The 18,789-nt window shown below is 53.2% G+C and overlaps 1 protein-coding gene across 7 annotated transcripts in view; it reads left to right on the top strand.

The window, feature by feature from the left end:
• Positions 1-2,164: 2,164 nt before the first annotated feature.
• The window catches only part of LOC116954067 (wolframin), a 29,562-nt gene continuing 12,937 nt past the window's right edge, over positions 2,165-18,789 (top strand). For 2 of the 7 annotated variants that reach the window (XM_032974484.2, XM_032974481.2), the window contains exons 1-12: positions 2,165-2,296; positions 7,391-7,500; positions 9,339-9,483; positions 10,284-10,454; positions 10,747-10,824; positions 11,401-11,570; positions 12,665-12,892; positions 13,271-13,452; positions 13,959-14,095; positions 15,922-16,098; positions 16,582-16,793; positions 17,089-17,274. In XM_032974484.2, the coding sequence (XP_032830375.2) occupies positions 2,185-2,296; positions 7,391-7,500; positions 9,339-9,483; positions 10,284-10,454; positions 10,747-10,824; positions 11,401-11,570; positions 12,665-12,892; positions 13,271-13,452; positions 13,959-14,095; positions 15,922-16,098; positions 16,582-16,793; positions 17,089-17,274 (1,908 nt within the window). In that variant the 5' untranslated portion in view covers positions 2,165-2,184. The other 5 variants (XM_032974485.2, XM_076052156.1, XM_076052157.1 and 2 more) reach the window with 5 other exon arrangements.

Genomic DNA, 18,789 nt, shown 5'->3' with positions numbered 1-18,789 from the left:
GGCAGGCAGCTAACGAGCGCCTGCCCAAACACCAGGCAGCCGGCCTCCCTTGGGAAGCAGGCCACCAGAAGGTGTGGCTGCATTGCCCCCAGGTCCCCGTGGGCACATTTCCCAAATTATATCGCCCGTGGCAGAGCCCCGTGGAGGTTGTGGAGGTCCGACAGCCGCAGTGCGTTCGGATTCGGTTCGGTCATCGGCAGTGGATTGTGCACCCATCCCGGCTCAAACGTTATGTGCCATCTAGCCCTGTGGATCTATCTATCCCACTTCTGGAGCGACCGGTGAGTGGTGCGTCCGACATGCCTGACAGCCTGGGTCGTGATGACGGAAGCGATGTCCGGCCTGTGTGTGTGCCCCCAGAGCCCTCACCAGTGATGCCGGCAGTGGCTCCTCGCCCACCGGAGGCCCCGGCAGGGGGCCTGGCGCCCACTGGAATGCCACTGACGCCGTCGAACGACACCGCACGAGGGAGCGGGCCGGCAGCGCGTACCCGCTCAAGGGGTGTGCGGTTCCGGTGACGGCCGGGACGGTCGTTCATCTGGCCCCGGGTCCCGACGCCAGTTCGGCGCTGCCATGCGTGGGAGACCCACCGATTATTATTTTTTGTTTTTGTTGTTGTTGGATGGTTGTCGGTCGGTTGTTCCGTGCTACCCTAATGTTGGCTTTCCCTTCTAGTAGCCGATTCTGCCTTCGGGCGCATATGTCCTTTTGTGTTGTTAATCCTTCAGTCCGGAATCGGGCTCCGCTTACGGGATGCTTTCAGCTGGGTCAGCTGTGTGTTTTTTCACGGGGGTGGGGGGGGGTAATGTAGAGGACTAGTTGGGGACATGGCGTCATGCTCGCTGGCAGGGGCGGTGACGTCACAGGGATGTGGCGTCATGCGCGCCGGCGAGCGGGATGACGTCATGTCTCGAGAGAGTACTTAAAGGAGAGCCCGTGACGTAAGCGGGGTCGTTGCGGAGAGTGGGGAACGAGAAGGGTCTGGAGAGGGGTCAGCGTAGGCGCTAGGAGTGGCTGCGCTCCTCGGCCGGCCGAAATTGGATCAGCCCTCGGCCGGCACGGAGGAGGCAGCCCGGACAGCCAGCTGAGCTAAGGAACAGACCGGGTGGATGGTCCGAGTGGAGGACCCAGCCTAGGACCCCTAACCCCTGGGAAAGTGATGCACCCTTAGAGTTAATTGGCGTAAGTCCTTAATAAAACACCGGCGCAAGCCCTTACCTTGAAACTTGTCTCCGAGTCGGCAGACACTTCACAACAATTACTGTAGTTGTTACACATTATAATTCAGTTGCAAATGGGACAAAAGTAACAGCGACCGAATGAGTGCGGTGACCGGAGCGCCAGTGACAGAATAAGCCGCGCTTCGTCGAGTCTGGTGAACAATGACAATGAGACTCCACGCTTCTCTTTGTTTTAAGTGTCAGATGTAATTTTGGTGACCGCACAGAGCACTGTGGTTCCACTTGTACCTCACAACGAGAAAGCACCTGGGTTCGATTGCCAACCCAGGTGCCCTTTTTACGTGAAATGTCTATATTCTCCCCCTGTTGTACTGCAGACTATGAATAATTGTGAGGGATATAAACACGGCGACCCGAGTTTTCCCGATCACGGACAACACAAAGTGACGATTATTTGAACCGGTTCTGGGCCTCCCCTAGGTCGACTCAGCCTCAAATGAGAACCTGGTGCGGTGTGTAAACATCGCAACAAGGGAGACAAAGGCGGCCGGGCGTGGTGTTGGCCACCCGCCTCATGAGCTGTGCAGGCCTTCATAGGTCCTCGCTAACAGCACTTGTCCCAAAATTCTAAGGCTATAAGGGAATCTTTGTGTTATCGCAAGACGAACCAGGTTGGTTGCTGTTCTCCAACACCGCAGTGTTATTAACCATATTAACCAGGGCAGCCGTGGGATTGAACCGCGGACCTCTGCAACACTTTGGCGACGACGTTTTTAGAAACTGCCTTTCGTCAGAGCACATGAATTGAGAAGGGTAATTTCCCGAAACGTCGGGACCGTGTTGAAAAAAATTGTGCACCACTGCCAACGTAGCGGCAACAATTAACTTTAAATGTGAATTCAAAAATCAATTCAATTTGCTTTATTGACTTCGTGTGACGTTGCTCACACGCGACCAGGGGATTGCGCCACCATCTTAGTACGGGCTGTTCCTTGTAGGCGTGATGTCTCAAGCGCGAGACCGCAACAACCGCGCCGCCATCTTGGCAAGGGGTGGTGGGAGGAGGAAGTGTCGGCGGAGTCCCATGGCGAGCCTGGAGCGAGCCGACAGTGAAGGTGGGCGAGGGAGGCAGCTGCCGTGAGTGAGTCTGTGAGTGAGCAGGTGGGCGGGCTAGCGGTGAGCGTAGTCGATTCGCACGCCGCGGCCACCACCAACAGCGGTGATGGGGAGTACTGTATCTGAACCGGTACTGGGGGTTCCCTCGGTCGACTCAGCCTCATGTGGGTACCTTGTGGGCTGTCTAAAGCAGCAGCACTGGAAAGACGAGGGTGGCCGAGCGCGGGGCTGGTCATCCACCCTCATAGGTGCTGCTTCTCGCTAACAGCACGCTATACGGATTAACTTTTTTGTGTTTACAGGTGTTGCATCTGTCAGTCGTCCCAGTCAACCCAAAGCTCCTTGCCCTGTGCCTTCCTGCCCCTAGCCTGGCACCATCAGTTCGCTGTGTTAATCACCGGGGCTCATAGAGCCACACTCATCGTCCCATATGGTTCAATGTTAATCACTGGGGCTCACAGCGCCAGATGAAGGCTCCCGTAAGGGCCAGTGTTAATCACTGGGGCTCACAGCGCCAGATGAAGGCTCCCATAAGGGCCAGTATTAATCGCTGGGGCTCACAGAGCCAAATGAAGGCTCCCGTAAGGGTCAGTGTTAATCACTGGGGCTCACAGAGCCAGATGAAGGCTCCCGTAAGGGTCAGTGTTAATCACTGGGGCTCACAGAGCCAGATGAAGGCTCCCGTAAGGGTCAGTGTTAATCACTGGGGCTCACAGAGCCAGATGAAGGCTCCCGTAAGGGCCAGTATTAATCGCTGGGGCTCACAGAGCCAAATGAAGGCTCCCGTAAGGGTCAGTGTTAATCACTGGGGCTCACAGAGCCAGATGAAGGCTCCCGTAAGGGTCAGTGTTAATCACTGGGGCTCACAGAGCCAGATGAAGGCTTCCGCAAGGGTCAGTGTTAATCACTGGGGCTCACAGAGCCAGATGAAGGCTCCCGTAAGGGCCAGTGTTAATCACTGGGGCTCACAGCCAGACTAAGGCTCCCATCGGGTTCATTGTTAATCACTGGGGGTCACAGAGCTGGGCTTATTCGCTCCCATATAGGGTTCGGTATTAATCACTCGGGCTCAAAGAACCAGACTAACGGCGAGGGTGGGTGACTGGGCGTCACTGCGGTTCCCTTTAAGTAAAGGGAACCGTAGACTTTTGCTTCCAATCACTTCCATAACAGCTCACCACACCCAGAAACTCCACTTCAACCAGACACATGATAATAACCCCCACGTCGCCTCTAACCGGCTGTTGGGGCAAGTACTGTTATCAAGTGGCACCTGTCAAGGTCGGCAAGTCACACCAGGGTGCGGTGTTGCCAGAGGCAGGACTGTGGCATGGCCACCTCTCAGCCACACGGTCGTCGTGTGTCAGTGCGAAACTCCGCCACGTGGCCAGGCAGGAGCTCCCCACCGGGGTGCCAAGCCGACCTGGAGGGCTCCGTGTGTTGCCTGCCCCGCGCTCGCTCGCACCCGGAGTCGTCCGCTCGCCCCATCGCCCCCGCCGCCACGTCTCGCGTCGCCCCGTCACGACCACACGGGTGCGGAGGGTGTCCGGTGTCTCCAGTCGTCTCTAGACTCGCACACGGCTGCTGCTGCTGCTCTCCGCATGTCTGGTGGCGCTGTTCCAGCAAGGACATACATTTGGACCTCATGGCGGGACCCCGGGGTCCCATAAGCCCCCGGCTCTCGCATACACATTATATTATAATGTAAACTAAAACTTTGCTCTTTTTCACCAATGGATTTGAAAGATGGTGGCAAGTGTTCTCTTTTTAAACTATGCCTTTAAAACTGAAAACTACTTACCTGCAGTACCTCTATTTAAATACATAAACATTTTACACCCCTCTGTCAATCATCGTGTTTCTCAGTGTGGATTTGTGAACACACTTTGTAAACAGTACATAAAATAGTACGCGTTTTCAATGCGCTGTTCATATGAGCGTTGGGGACTATGGCTTAACCGCAACAAAAAAAAAACTAACTGCACAGATGCATACGTTCAAGAGAAGTATTATCAAACAGGAGGAATTAACGGTGCAACGCATCTCATCTGATAAATATCTGCAGGTAATAGGATTGTTATCGATTTATCCTGGCTGCAGACATTGGTAGGTCACAAATAATAATGAAGATAAGAGAGCAGTTTCACTGTATTATGCATACCGTTACGACAAAGGACTTAAGTCGTGTAGGCAATTTGAGCAGCTTTGGATAAGACTTACGATCCTGCCCATTCCCGAGCATGGAGTGCATTCGCTTGTTCAGCTCTTGTACGCATTCGTCCTCGCTGCTGCGCTTGAACGACACGACAACGGAAGGATCTGCGCCAGGTGGGTCGCGGCGTTTATGTGCGCGGTGGGACGGAGTCGCCAAAAATAAATTATGATTTTGACTTACGTTTATTCGGGACCCCGGGTCCTGCCATAAGGTTCATTTGTGGGTTTGGGGCAGCCTGTGATGATGCGGCAGGTGTCATTGGTGTTAGTAGTAGTGGTGATGGGTAGTGCGGTAGTGCAATGCGCTTCGAACCCTGCGACCCGAGTTCAATTCCCATTCACGGCCAACACTATCTGAACCGGTCCTGGGCCTCCCCTAGGTCTACTCAGTCTCAAATAAGTACCTGGTGCGGTGTGTAAAAACATCGCCACTAGGGAGACAAAGGCCGTCGAGTGTGGTGTTCGCCACCCACCCCCTCATGTGCCGTGCCAGCCTTTATAGGCGCTTGCTAAATGTACTTGCCCCAACAGTCTGTTAAGGCTATGCTTTGGTGGTGGCGGTGGTGACGGTACAGCAGGGAACACAGGTGATGCCTGTTGAGACTTCATGTCGCTTTAAGGTACACCTAGCATGGCACAACCGCTGTGGTGACATGACTGCCACTTAGTGGCGAGCAGCTGCTGTTGTTGGTGGTGATCACTGAATCTCAATGGGTGCTCTCACCTGGTTAAATAAAGGACGTCGCAAGAGACAGTGAATCTCATTGGAGTTTTTGCCTGGTTAATAAAGGACTTCACAAGAAATGGTAAACCTCAATGGGGCTCTCACCTCGTCAAATAAAGGACGTCCGTCACTTGAGACGGTGAATCTCAATGGGGGCTCTCGCCTGGCTAAGTAAAGGACATCGTTAGTCCGTGAGTGTAGTGGTGGTGTGGATGGCGGGTGGGCTGGGAGCCAGCCTGCAGGTTGCACTGCGGCGTCGCTGGCGCCGGCGGCGGTGCTGATGCGGTATTCACCGTGGGTATTAATAGTGCCGTGCACAGAGCTCACGCGCCGTGCGTTCACGTCCCCACAGGAGTCCAGGAGCTGCGCTCTCCACATCCTGGGACCTGGTTTGTCTCTTTGGTGGTCCGAGTGAACTATGGACTCTAGAACTTGGTCTAACTATAGACTCTAGAGCCTGGTCTGACTATAGGCTTTAGAACTTGATCTAACTATAGACTCTAGAACTTGGTCTAACTATAGACTGTAGAGCCTGCTCTGACTATAGGCTCTAGAAATTGGTTTAACTATAGACTATAACTCGGTCTAACTATAGGCTCTAGAACTTGGTCTAGCTATAGACTCTAGAGCCTGCAATGACTTTCCACTTGAGAACCTGGTCTGTATATAGACTTCAGAAACTAGTATATCTATAGACTCTGGAAAATGGTCTGCCCATAGACTCTGGAAACTGATCAATATATCGATTCAAGCACCTTGTTTCGTCTATATTCTAATATCTCTAAACACAGTCTGTAGATTATCGCATCTTTATATCCTAGTCTATAGAATATCATATTTAGAGACATGAGTCACTATAGATTTGGATTTTCCTTAGAGTGATCTAGATCTCTCTGGAACCAACCCATGTAGAACCTCACCTTCCTAAATATTCCATGACAGGGACTCTAGAACTCTAAACCTGTCACCCGATGTAACTTGCCCTCTGTCCTATCCTTAACCCAGGCTCGCAATGTTGCAACCTCGACTCAGTCTCGTCTCTCTCATGTCTACCTCTGTCTCGCTCATGTCTCCCTCTGCCTCTCTCCTATGTCTCTCCTTTGTCTCTCTCCTGTCTCCCTGTGCTTCTATCTTCTGTCTCTTTGTCTCCTCTGTCTCTCTCTTCTATCTCTTTCCTGTCTCTTTCCTCTGTCTTCTCCGCTACTCTCTGTCTCGTCTCTCTCCTCTGTCTCTGGTCACTCTCTGTCTCCCCTGTCCCTCTCTCCTCCGTCTCTCTAGACCGTGATCCAGACTTGAGGTTCTGGAAAGTCCCTGGTTTTACGAGGTTTTAGTTGAGTTGCTTCGAGGGCTTTGCGGGAATGGAGGAGCAGCACGGAGAGGGGACTGTGATGTGGTATCTGCACCAAGGTGGGTTTCACATCTAAACCTCTCTGTCTCTCTCAGGGCTTCATTATGGCCTTGAGGGAGATACTGAGAACCTGAGTTTAATCCCTGAGTCTGGGTCTCTCTCAGTTACAGTTCAGTGCAGATGCTGGTTTGAAAGCAGTGGTGATGATGGTGGTAGTGATCTGGGGAGTGGTAGTGTAGCGGCTAGCGTACTGTGCTACGAATCCGGAAACCTGGGTTCGATTCCCACTCATGGTCAACACCAGTGACGATTATCTGAACCGGTCCTGGTCATCCCCTAGGTCGACTCAGCCTTAAATGAGTACCTGGTGCAGTGTATAAACATCGCCACTAGGTAGATAAAGGCAACCAGGCATGGTGCTGGCTACCCACCTCGTGTGCCGTGCCGGCCTTCATCGGTGCTATTCACGAACACCACTTGCCCCAACAATGTGTTAAGAGGCGACAGGGGGGGATCTTTGTCTTTGATGGTAGTGATGGTGGTGAACTTGCTATGGCTTTTTAATGCAGTGGTGATCGTGGTGAAGGTGGTGATGGTGTTGGCAGGAGTAATTGTTTTGATGGTGATGATGTTGATAGCGATGTTGTTTTGATGGTGGTGATAGTGATGGCGGTGATGGTGATAACGATGTTTTGAAGGTGGTGATGGTGGTGCTGGTGACGGTTGTGGTAATGTTGTTTTGAAGCTGGTGATGGTGGTGCGATTTTATTTTGAAGGTGGTGATGGTAGTGCGATGTTGTTTTGAAGGTGGTGATGGCGGTGGTGGCGGTAGTGGCGATGTGGGGACAACATCCGCCACTGACCTTAACGACCTCAAGCAGAGGGCGAGAGATGGATCTGCTGATGCCCAGGTGGAGGTGAGTGGTGGTGATGGAGGTGCAGGTAATGGTGGTAGTGGTGGTGGTGATGGGGGTGGTGATGGTGGAGGTGGTGGTTATGGTGATGGTGTAGATGGTGATTGACAGTGGTGGTAGTGGACGTGATGCTGGTGGAGGTGATGAAGATGATGGTTATGGTAGCTCTAGAACTTGGTCTAACTATAGACTCTCAAGCCTGCTCTGACTTGCTTGCCTGACCGTATTACAGCACTGGTTTTAAGATCATGACCTCTCCCTAAACCCGACCAAATCCAAGGCCATCTTAATTGGCACTCGGCAAAGACTGGTTTCACTCCCACTCCCCTCGGGAATCTCAATTGCTGGTTCCGTCGTTCCATTCTCCGACCATCTGACATTTCTCGCGTCACTTTGGATCCCACTCTCTCCTTCGACACCCTTGTCAATCTCATTCTCAAGTCCTGCAACTACCATCTCCGGGCCCTCTGCCATCTACGTCCGCTCATCACCTCCGACATTGCAAACACTCTCGCCTGCAGCATCGTTGAGTTGCGGCTCGACTATTGTAACTCTGTCCTCGTCCAGTCCTCTTCAGACAACCAAAATAAGCTGGAACGCCTCCAAAACCACATTGCCCGAGTTGTCCACGGCCCCCGCAATCCTCGCCCTGACTCCCTGTCCATCCTTCGGGCCCTTCATTGGCTGCTTATTTCGACCAGAATATACCTTCATGATCGCTTGCCTCTGCTACCGTGCCCTAAAATCCGGTTACCTACGTACCTAAGTTCTCTGCTGATGCCTTACACTTCAATTCATCGTAGAAACCTTCTTGAAACTCCCAGGACAAGGACTGTTGTTTATCCGTCGCAGCCCCCGTCATTTGGAATGCCATCCTTATTAATATCCATAACGATCCATCATTTTCTTAATTAAAAAATAATCAAAAGGTGCATCTCTTCAGCTAGACATTTAACCGCGTCTCCCTGGAACCACGCGACGCGATCTGACACTGAGCTCGGCTCCGCACCTCAGAATTGCGTCTTCGGTTCGCAACATTGCGCACGATATAAATGTTATTATTATTAGAGGTGATGGGGTGGTGATGGAGGTGACAGTGGTGGAGGTGATGGTGATGGTGGTGGAGATGATGATGGTGGTAGAGGTGATAGGGGCGAGTGCCTCCGCATACGTTTGCGTGACACCTGCCAGGAGGGTGCTTCCGGGCTGTGAGGTTCCCGTTGAGGGGGTGGGTGGCCAGCACCATGCCCGACCGCCTTTGTCTCCCCAGTGACGATGTTTACACCTCACCAGGTTCTAATTTGAGTCTGAGTCGACCTAGGGGAGGCCCAGGACCGGTTCTGGTGTTGGCCTTCATAGGACGTTATGTCAACGAAAGACACAAATGCACACGTTTTCTCATTGAAAATAGGTACATTTCTAAATATCACTGTCCTGGTCACAAAAGCACAGTTTGTGGGGAATAATAGCCATTTACTTTTGAGGCATAAGCAATTAGGAAATAACACTTACTACCCAGGAACAAAAAAAAGTGTTTTGTTACACAGTTAATTAATTATGAAACACACGCTGAGTGGCGCCTGAGTCGGGAGTCGAACCCAGGGCACGTCTCGCTGTGCGGTGCAGCCAGCGCCACCACCGACCACGGCCCCAAACCAACCCAGGGCTCCTCCCTGTGCCTCACTCCCCCCCAACTCCTCTGTGCCCACCCCGTGCCCCGCACACCCCCTGCGTCACCCACCCCCCCTGCTTCCCCCCTACCCCCCTTTCCCCCCCCTGGGTCCCCACCCACCCCCCCTCCGTACTCCTCTCCACCGCTCCCATGCCCCGTGGTGGAGCAGCTGGCGAGGCACTACTTTGCGCAAGCAGAGGAGGGGGAGGAGGAACTGCACAGCACGGAGGGGGTGGGCTGGCTGCTGCGCGCTGCCGCCCAGGGCCACGCACTGGCCGTGCGCCTCCTGCGCAGGTGCCAGCGCGAGGGGCGAGGTGCGGCCCACACCACCTCCACCACCACCACCACCACAGCCACCACGGCCACCAACAAGAACCACCAATACCACAACTACTACCACAACCATTACCAATACCACGTGCACCATCTCAACCACACCAACCACCACCACCACCACCACAATCACCACAACCGCCCTTGCCACCATAACCACCACCAACACTACAACTACCACCACAAACACCACCAATGCCAACTCCACCTCCACAACCACCACAACTACCAAGGCCACCACTAACAACTACGACTATAACTACCACCAATACCACCACCATCTTAACCACAACAACCACCACCACAGCCACCACAGCCTAAACCACCACAACCATCACAGCCAATTCGGCCACCACCAACATGACTACAACTACCACCAATACCACCACCATCTCAACCACAACAACCACCATCACAACCACCACGGCCAACACAGCCACCACCAACACAACCACCGCCACCACCAAAACAACCCCCGCAACCAAAATTACCACCGCAATCACCACCATCTCAACCACAACAACCACCATCGCCAACACAATCACCACAACGACCATTATAGTTTCTCAGTCCAACATCTCCACTGAACAATAGCTGAGTGAGACCCAGACCCAGGGCTTGAACCCAGGATTTCAGTGTCTCCTACCTGGCCATTATGAACCTTCTAAGAGAGAGAGAGACTCAGACCCAGGGTTGGAACCCATGATCCCAGTGTCTCGACACGGCCACTATTTTTTCATTTATTTGATGGCCCCCCCACTATCTCCACCCCGCCCCCCAGGGCTGACGGAGGAGAACCGTGAGCGCGTGCGGGAGCTGGCGCAGGAGTCTGCGTTTGAGCGCTCGGTGCGCAGGGCTTCACTGCTGCTCTACTGGCGCCTCAATCCTCAGCGCAAGGCCCGCGTGGCGCCCAGCGAGCTGCTGGAGAACGTCCCCTCCATCAACGCCCACGGTACCACCACCCCCACTGCCGCCACCGTGGGCCGCACGCGTCCCCAGAGGCCGTCACACGGGGCCTCCGGGAGCCTCCAGGGGACCTCCAGGGCCTCGAGGAGCCTCCAGGTGGCTTCCAGGAGCCTCTGAGGTCTCTTGGGACCTCCAGCAGGCCTCGGGGGCAGGCGCTCAGCAACGTTGATCAAAACTTACAACGATGCACGCAGTCAGCGGCTGCATGGCTGTGAGGACGAGAAAGTGAATACATGACTTGGCGTGACTATCCCGTTGCCTCCCACCCCCACCCTTAGAGGCGGCAAGCCGGACTCCGCTGCCCAAGCTGCTGCGCCAGCAGAGCGAGGTGGTCACGCGGCTCCTCAACTCCAATGGTGGGGGGCACAGGAGTGGGGCACGGGGGCGGGGGGGTCTGAACAGGCAGGGACAGAGGGGGCAAGTGGGGTGGCATGGCCAGCTACAGACACCCATAGACTCACACAGAGACCCATAGTCTAACACAGAGACCCACAGATTCACATAGAGACCCATAGACGAGCAGATACCCATAGACTCACATAGAGACCCACAGACTCGTATAGAGACCCATAGACTAACACAGAGAGCCATAGATGAACACAGATCCATATACTCAGACAGAGACCCATAGACTCACACAGAGACCTAGACTCACATAGAAACTCATAGAATCACGTAGAGATCCGCAGACTCACATAGAGATCCATACTCACACAGAGACCCATAGACTCACATAGAGACCCACAGACTCACATAGAGACCCATAGACTCGCATAGAGACCCACAGACTTGCATAGAGACCCTTAGACTAACACAGTGGCCCATAGACTTTTATAGAGTCCCATAGATTAACATAGAGACAAGTTGATTCTGTCTGCCTGTAGGGTGGCCCGCTGGGTTTGAGCTGCATGTGTTCTCTCCCTCCTGGGCAGCAGACTCGCGCAGCCTCTCGGAGGCCGACTTCCTGCAGCTGACGGGGGGCTACGCTCGCGGCCTGCCCCCTGCAGGCCGCGCCGCCATGGCCGCCACCTCCACTGCCCTCTCAGATGGCAATCGCGGTGGAGGACGCTCGGCGCCATACGGCATGACTCTACGCGACAAGGTGCACCACTCTACATCAGTTCCATCTCCCTTCCCCATGGGTGAGCGTCGAGGAAGAGCCCTAACCTTACTCTGCCAGGAGAAGGTGGTGAAGCAGAGTGTGGAATAATCCCCATACGTTTCACACTCCACGGATGATTACAGATCACCTGCAGCATAGCCACCACCGCCATATCCACCATCACCTCAACCAACACCATTGCTACCGCCACCACCAGCACCATCATCAAAACCAACAAAGTTCCCCTATATAGCTTTAACAGACTTGGGGCAAGTGCTGTTAGTGAGCACTTATGAAGGCCGGCACGGCACACAATGGGTGGGTGGCCATTACCACTCTTGGCCGCCTTTATCTTCCTTGTACCAATGTTTACATGCCGCACCAGGTACTCATTTGAAGTTGAGTCGACCTAGGGTAGGCACAGAACCGGTTCAGATAATCATCAATTGTGTTGGCCGTGAGAGGGAATCGAACCCAGATTGCCAGATTCATAGCGCAGTGCGCTAACCGCTACACTACTGCTCACCATAGCACCACCATCAGCACCACCATTACCATCGCAACTAGCACCACCTCCACTACCACCACCTCTACTACCTCCACCACCGTCACCACCCGGCGGCTGGTGGTGGCCAGGTGTTGGGATTCCTTTGGGAAGCCTCCCGAATCTCGTGACCCCCCTACTCAGAAGGATGCTGCGCAGGGTTCCCACAGTCGACTCCAGGGTCCCGCTGCAGGCTCGCCTAGGGGACCCCCAGCGGCAGCTGCCCCTACACTACAGAGTACTCACAACACCCAGAACCTCCCGCCTGGTGTGACTGCTCGACCTGGCCATTACTGACTAACTATTTTTATTTTACCAGGTAAGGCCCACTGAGCTATATAGTTATTTTTCAGAAGTGACCTGGCCACAAGTGAGAGCTCAAGGAAGTGGCTTATTGTGTGGACACTTATAGCAGCCAAATACTCTAAACGCATGTTTCTAAATGTGGAGGAAAAAACCGTAGGGCACGGAGAAAAATCCACACAACCACACCCTCCTGTATACGAGGCGAGGTAGTTAACGCCATCCCCCGGCATTGGCGCGTGTGCAGCTGCTGCGCTACCCGCTGGGCGCGCTGCTGGACGCCAAGGAGCAAGCACTGGAGGCGGCATCGCGTGCGGGGCTGCACTGGCTGCAGGCAGCGCTGCCCACGCAGCAGCTCAATGCGCTGCTCGTGTTCCTCGTCGTCAGCCGCCTCACCCTGGACTTCTTCGCACTCGCTGTGCCGCTCGCCGTCTTTGCACTCGCGTTCGCCACAATGGTCGTGTGCACGCTCAAGGTGCCCATCGCGCGGAGAGACTCGCGTAGGGAGACGGACTCACGCCGTGACACAGAGAGGCAGAGAGACTTACACAGAGATGTGGAGAGACTCGCCTAGACACACGGAGACGCAGAGAGACTCTCACAGAGACACGGAGAGACTCACCTGGAGACACAAGGAGACGGGGAGAGACTCGCCTAGAGACACGAAGACTCAGAGAGACTCGCACAGAGACGCAGAGAGACTCGTCCAGAGACAAGTAGATGCAGAGACTTAGCAGAGAGAAAGAGTCAGACCCGGGCCCTCCTCGTCGTTACGCCGCATCCCCCACCATGACCCTGTGATGATCCCGTGAAACATACCATGACCCCGTGACGTCCCTGTGACAACCCCCAGGTGTTCCAGAGCGGCCGAGCGTGGGACGACTTCCGCACGTGGACGGAGCTGCTGCGGCGCTTCGAGCCGGCACTGAGCATAGAGGAGGCAGAGAGCGAGTTCGGCTGGACCCACCTGGAGCCATACCTCCACTTCATCCTCGCCGTCTTCTTCGTCATCTTCTCCCTGCCGCTCACTGACAGGTACCTCCATCTCCCTGTCCATCCGCCTCTTTCTCCATTTGTCTGTCTCTCTCCATCTCTCTGTCCATTCATATCTATCTGTCTATCTGTCTGTCTGGCCCTCTGTCCATATGTTCACATTATCCCAACCGCCTTTGTCTCTCCAGTGCAACTCAGGTCACCGGGTTCAAAGGTAGGTAGTGTGCTAATCTACAGTAACTGACATGGCCATTGTAAATCGGCCACAGCCATTGTGAACCCACATAGAGAGACCCACACACAGACCCAGACCCATGGTTTGAATCACAAACAAAAATTTCTTCATGTTTCCGAACTGGCCATTGTGAACCGGCCACCCCGTGCCTTTCATTGTGTGGTATGTGTGTTTGTTTGACTTTAGCCTTTCTGGTGACAACCCAAGTCTCTGTTGCAATGAGGCTCCTATTGTGGCCTTTTGAGTTCTGACCATAGTCACACAGAATAAACCTCAATTTCTGCCCTTGACCTTCACTTTGTTTGTGTTTCAGGTCATGGCTGCCAACCTCCGAGCTGGCCCTGATCTCCGCCTTCTTCTCCACCTCCATCTTCCTCAGCCTGAGGCAGCGGTGTGGGCCATTCACCACCCGCACATTCCTCACACAGGTGGCTGCCTCAGCCATCGAGGGTAATGGGCCCACAGACATCCCCATCAATACACCAGGCCCACTCGGTCCGTCGCTATGGATACACAAGGCCATAGCCACGGATACACTAAGCCATAGCCACGGATACACTAGGCCATAACCATAGATACACTAGGCCATAGCCACTGATATACTCGGCCATCGCCATGGATACACTAGGCCAAAGCAAGAGATGTGCAGTGCTAATACTTATATGATCCGAGGGTATAAATACTTACGTGATCCAAGGTTACAGTGTCAGGATGACGTCACGAGGAAAAGGAGAGAGAAGGTGGGGCGAGAGAGTGAACGCCCGGAGAGAGAGGGGTGATGTCACCAGGAGAGCCGGGGCGATCGGGGCGCTTCTTGGTGGGAACTGGAATAGGGTGGTTGCGTGCGGCGTGAGCACGCAAGAATTAAAGAAAAGTGTAGCCCCTCTGACTTCGTCTGGTGGACTATGTACAGCTTCACTAGGCCATAGCCACAGATACAGTGAGGGAAAAAAGTATTTGATCCCCTGCTGATTTTGTATGTTTGCCCACTGACAAAGAAATGATCAGTCTATAATTTTAATAGGTTTATTTGAACAGTGAGAGACAGAATAACAACAAAAAAATAAGAAATTCGCATGTCAAAAATGTTATCAATTGATTTGCATTTGAATGAGGGAAATAAGTATTTGACCCCCTCTCAATCAGAAAGATTTCTGGCTCCCAGGTGTCTTTTTTACAGGTAACGAGCTGAGATTAGGAGCACACTCTTAAAGGGAGTGCTCCTAATCTCAGCTGGTTACCTGTATAAAAGACACCTGTCCACAGAAGCAATCAATCAATCAGATTCCAAACTCTCCACCATGGCCAAGACCAAAGAGCTCTCCAAGAATGTCAGGGACAAGATTGTAGACCTACATAAGGCTGGGATGGGCTACAAGACCATTGCAAAGCAGCATGGTGAGAAGGTGACAACAGTTGGTGCAATTATTCGCAAATGGAAGAAACACAAAATAACTGTCAATCTCCTTCGGCCTGGGGCTCCATGCAAGATCTCACCTCGTGGAGTTGCAATGATCATGAGAACGGTGAGGAATCGGCCCAGAACTACATGTCAATCGAAACCATAGGGTCCCCTGGGAGGCGAAACGTTCACCGAAAAACCGTAAACTGATGTCAAGTTAAGCAACATTTTTTTTGGGAATTCATTGTCTTTTGCGCCGACGCCCCCTGTAGTAGCCTCGCAGATCACCATTAGTCCGCGGACCGCAGATTGAGAACCGATGCACTGGGTCAGTGGTTCTCGACCAGGGGTACGAGGCAGACCCCTGGGAGTACGTGAAGTGATTTATAAATGTGTGAAATTATAGTGTACGTCAGAGTCATTGGTGAATAATCATGTATGAATCTGCCAATATAAAATAACTACGATAAAATTGAAATCCATATGGTAACCTAGAATGATATAAAATATCTTCCCAAACTCATTGGCCGTATACAATGTGGTTTCCAAGAGTAACCGGCATACGCGAATAAATTATGTCATGCATGCAGAGCGTACATTCAATATTTTTGTATTCGCTTGCAGTTACTAGCTCATTGATGTTCATTATTCATTATATTGATGTTCATTATTCACACATTTATTTCTCAGAAATAGGTTGGGTCAGGGGGTGTACAGGAGCCAACAAAGGCTGAGAACCACTGCACTAGGCCATAGCCACGGATACACTCGGCCATAGTCAGACACTACTCATGCTCACAAGCTAGCACTGACAGCACTTGCCCCTACAGTTTGTTAAAGGCTGCACGGGGGACCGTTGTGTGTGTGCACATAGGGTTGACCCTGCTGCCAGGCGAGGACCTCGTGTCGCGGGCGCTGTGCATGCTGGGCACATGTGTGCACTCCGTCTCCCTGGGAGGAGTGGTGCACCTGCACCTCGGGCTGCCCACGCTGCTCTACGCCCACCTCATCTACCTGCTCTACTGCAAGGCGCGCGAGCGCCGATACCGCGGTGAGCGGCCACAGCAGCGCAGTCATCATCATCATCATTACCAGCAGCAGGTGAAGAATCATCATCATCATCATCACCAGCAGCAGCAGGAGGAGGATCATCACCATCATCACCAACAGCAGTGTCATATAAACCTAACCTGGCCATTATCTATTCGTAATTTATAGACTGCCTTCACTCGAGGCATTTGACAAAGCGTATGATGTAATTATGTAGATGGGAGGTGCGTACATGGGCTGAATAATGAGCGACAGTAATAGAGGGGTACTTAGGGATCACATTATAATGCTGACCCGGCCATTATGATCCTGACCCAGCCGTTATGATCCTGACCTGGCCATTATGAACCTGACCTGGCCATTATGAACTTGACCTGGTCATTATGAACTTGACCCAGCCATTATGATCCTGACCCAGCCTTTAAGAACCTGACCCGCCCATTATGACCCTGACGCGGGCGCCGTGACCCTGACGCGGGTGCAGGCATCTACTGCTACCTGGTGCCCTACCTTGTGTGCTTCCTGTGGTGGGAGCTGGCCGTGGTCCTGCTCTGGGACTCCACCGCCCTGGGCCTCTTCAGGGCCTCCATCGGCTACTTCCTCTTTGTGTTCGCGCTGCCCGTGCTCGCCGTGGGCGCTGCTGTCGGGCTCGCCGTGCAGTCCGTGCGCTGGTTCCTGACCCTCGGCCTCACCAAGGTGGGGAGCCATGGCAGTTGTGGTGATGGTGGTGATTGTGGTGGTGGAGATGGGGGATAGTGACGGTAATAGTGGTGGCCACGATGACGATGTTGTTGTTGTTGACATTGTTAACATTGAAATTCATGTTGTTGATGATGACGTTGATGACGTGGTTGATGATGTTGACGATGTTGTTGACGGTGATGTTGTTGACGTCGAGGTTGTTGTGATCGACGTTGCCGACGTTGATGTTGTCGTTGTTGCTGTCGTTGTTATTAACTTCTCTGACCCGCCGGGGCGGCGCGGGGAGCAGGTGGGCGCGACGGCACTGCTGGCTGCCATGCCGTTGGCAGGGTGGCTGGCGTGGCGCCACCGCGCGGCGCCCGTGCAGCTGCTGCGCTCGCTGGGCCGAAGCTCGCTGGTGAAGCTGGCGCTCGTGTGGCTCACGGCCACCGCCGTCTTCTGCTGGCTCTACGTGTTCCGCAGCGAGGGCCTCAAGGTGAGGAGGGGGAGGGAGTGAGTAAGTGAGGTAAGTGGTGAGAGTGAGTGGGTGGTGTGACTGAGGAGTGTGTGTGAGTGGTGTGAGTTAGTGAGGCATGTGAGTGAGTGGGGAGCGTGAGTGAGTGAGGAGTGTGAGTGGGTGAGGAGTATGAGTGAGTGGTGTGAGTGAGTGAGGAGTGTAAGTGAGTGGGGAGTGTGAGTGAGTGAGGAGTGTGAGTGAGGAGTGTGAGTGGTGAGGAGTGAGCGAGTGAATGGTGTGAGTGAGTGAGTGGTGTGAGTGGTGAGGAGTGAGCGAGTGAATGATGTGAGTGAGTTAGTGGTGTGAGTGAGTGGTGTGAGTGAGTGGTGTGAGTGGTGTGAGTGTATGAGTGAATGAGTGAGTGAGTGCGGAGTGTGAGTGAGTGAGTGGTGTGAGTGATGAGTGTGAGTGAGTGGTGTGAATGAGTGAGGAGTGTGAATGAGTGTGAGGAATGTGAGTGAATGAGTATAATGAGGAGTGTGAGTGACTGAGGAGTGTGAGCGAGGAGTGTGAGTGAGTTTTAGTGGTGTGAGTGAGTGGTGTGAGTGACTGCTGTGAGTGAGTGGTGTGAGTGAGTGAGGGGTGTGAGTGAATGAGGAGTGTGCGTGAGTGGAGTGAGGAGTGGAGTGAGATGTGAGCGAAGAGAGTGCGTGAGAAGTGTGAGTTAGTGAGGAGTGTGAGTAAGTAGTGTGAGTGAATGAGTGTACACAGGAGTGTGAGTGAGGAGTGTGAGTTAGTGAGTGGTGTGACTGAGTGAGGAGTGTGAGTGTATTAGTGGTGTGAGTGATTGGTGTGAGTGAGGAGTGTGAATGAGTGGGGTGAGTGTAAGGAGGAGTGTGAGTGAGTGAGAATGAGTGAGCGGAGTGAGTGAGTGGTGTGAGTGAGTCCTGTGAATGAGTGAGGAGTGTGAATGAGTGAGGAGTTTGAGTGAGTGAGGAGTGTTAGTGAGTGGTGTGAGTGAGTGGTGTAAGTGAGTGAGGAGCGTGAGGATTGTGAGGAATGTGAGTGAATGAGTGTAATTAGGAGTATGAGTGACTGAGGAGTGTGAGTGAGGGGTGTGAGTGAGTGAGTAAGATGTGTGAGTGATTGGTATGAGTGAGGGGTGTCGGTGAGTGCGTGAGGAGTGAGAGTGAGTGAGGAGTGAGTGTGTGAGTGAGTGAGGAGTGTGACTGAATGAGGAGTGTGAGTGAGTAGTGTGAGTGAGGAGAGTGAGTGAGGGGTGTGAGTAAGTGAGTGGTGTGAGTGAGTGAGGAGTGTGAGTGAGTGAATGAGGAGTGTGAGTTCGTGAGTTAGTGAGTGAGTGGTGTAAATTAGTGAGGAGTGTCAGTGAGTGGTGTGAGTGAATGAGTGCAAGCAGGCGTGTGAGATAGTGAGGAGTGTGAATGAGTGAGATTGAATGAATGAGTGAGTTGAGAGAGTGAGTGGTGTGATTGAGTGGTGTGACTGAGTGTAAGTAATGGTGTGAGTGATTGAGGAGTGTGAGTAAGTGAGTGG

The sequence above is a fragment of the Petromyzon marinus genome, chromosome 54 (genome assembly GCF_048934315.1).
Source record: "Petromyzon marinus isolate PM22_M1 ecotype Great Lakes invasive population chromosome 54, UKy_Petmar_22M1.pri1.0, whole genome shotgun sequence".
Classification (NCBI taxonomy): Eukaryota; Metazoa; Chordata; class Hyperoartia; order Petromyzontiformes; family Petromyzontidae; genus Petromyzon; species Petromyzon marinus.
Note: the sequence above shows the minus strand (reverse complement) of the source record. Positions and strands in the feature narration are given on the sequence as shown.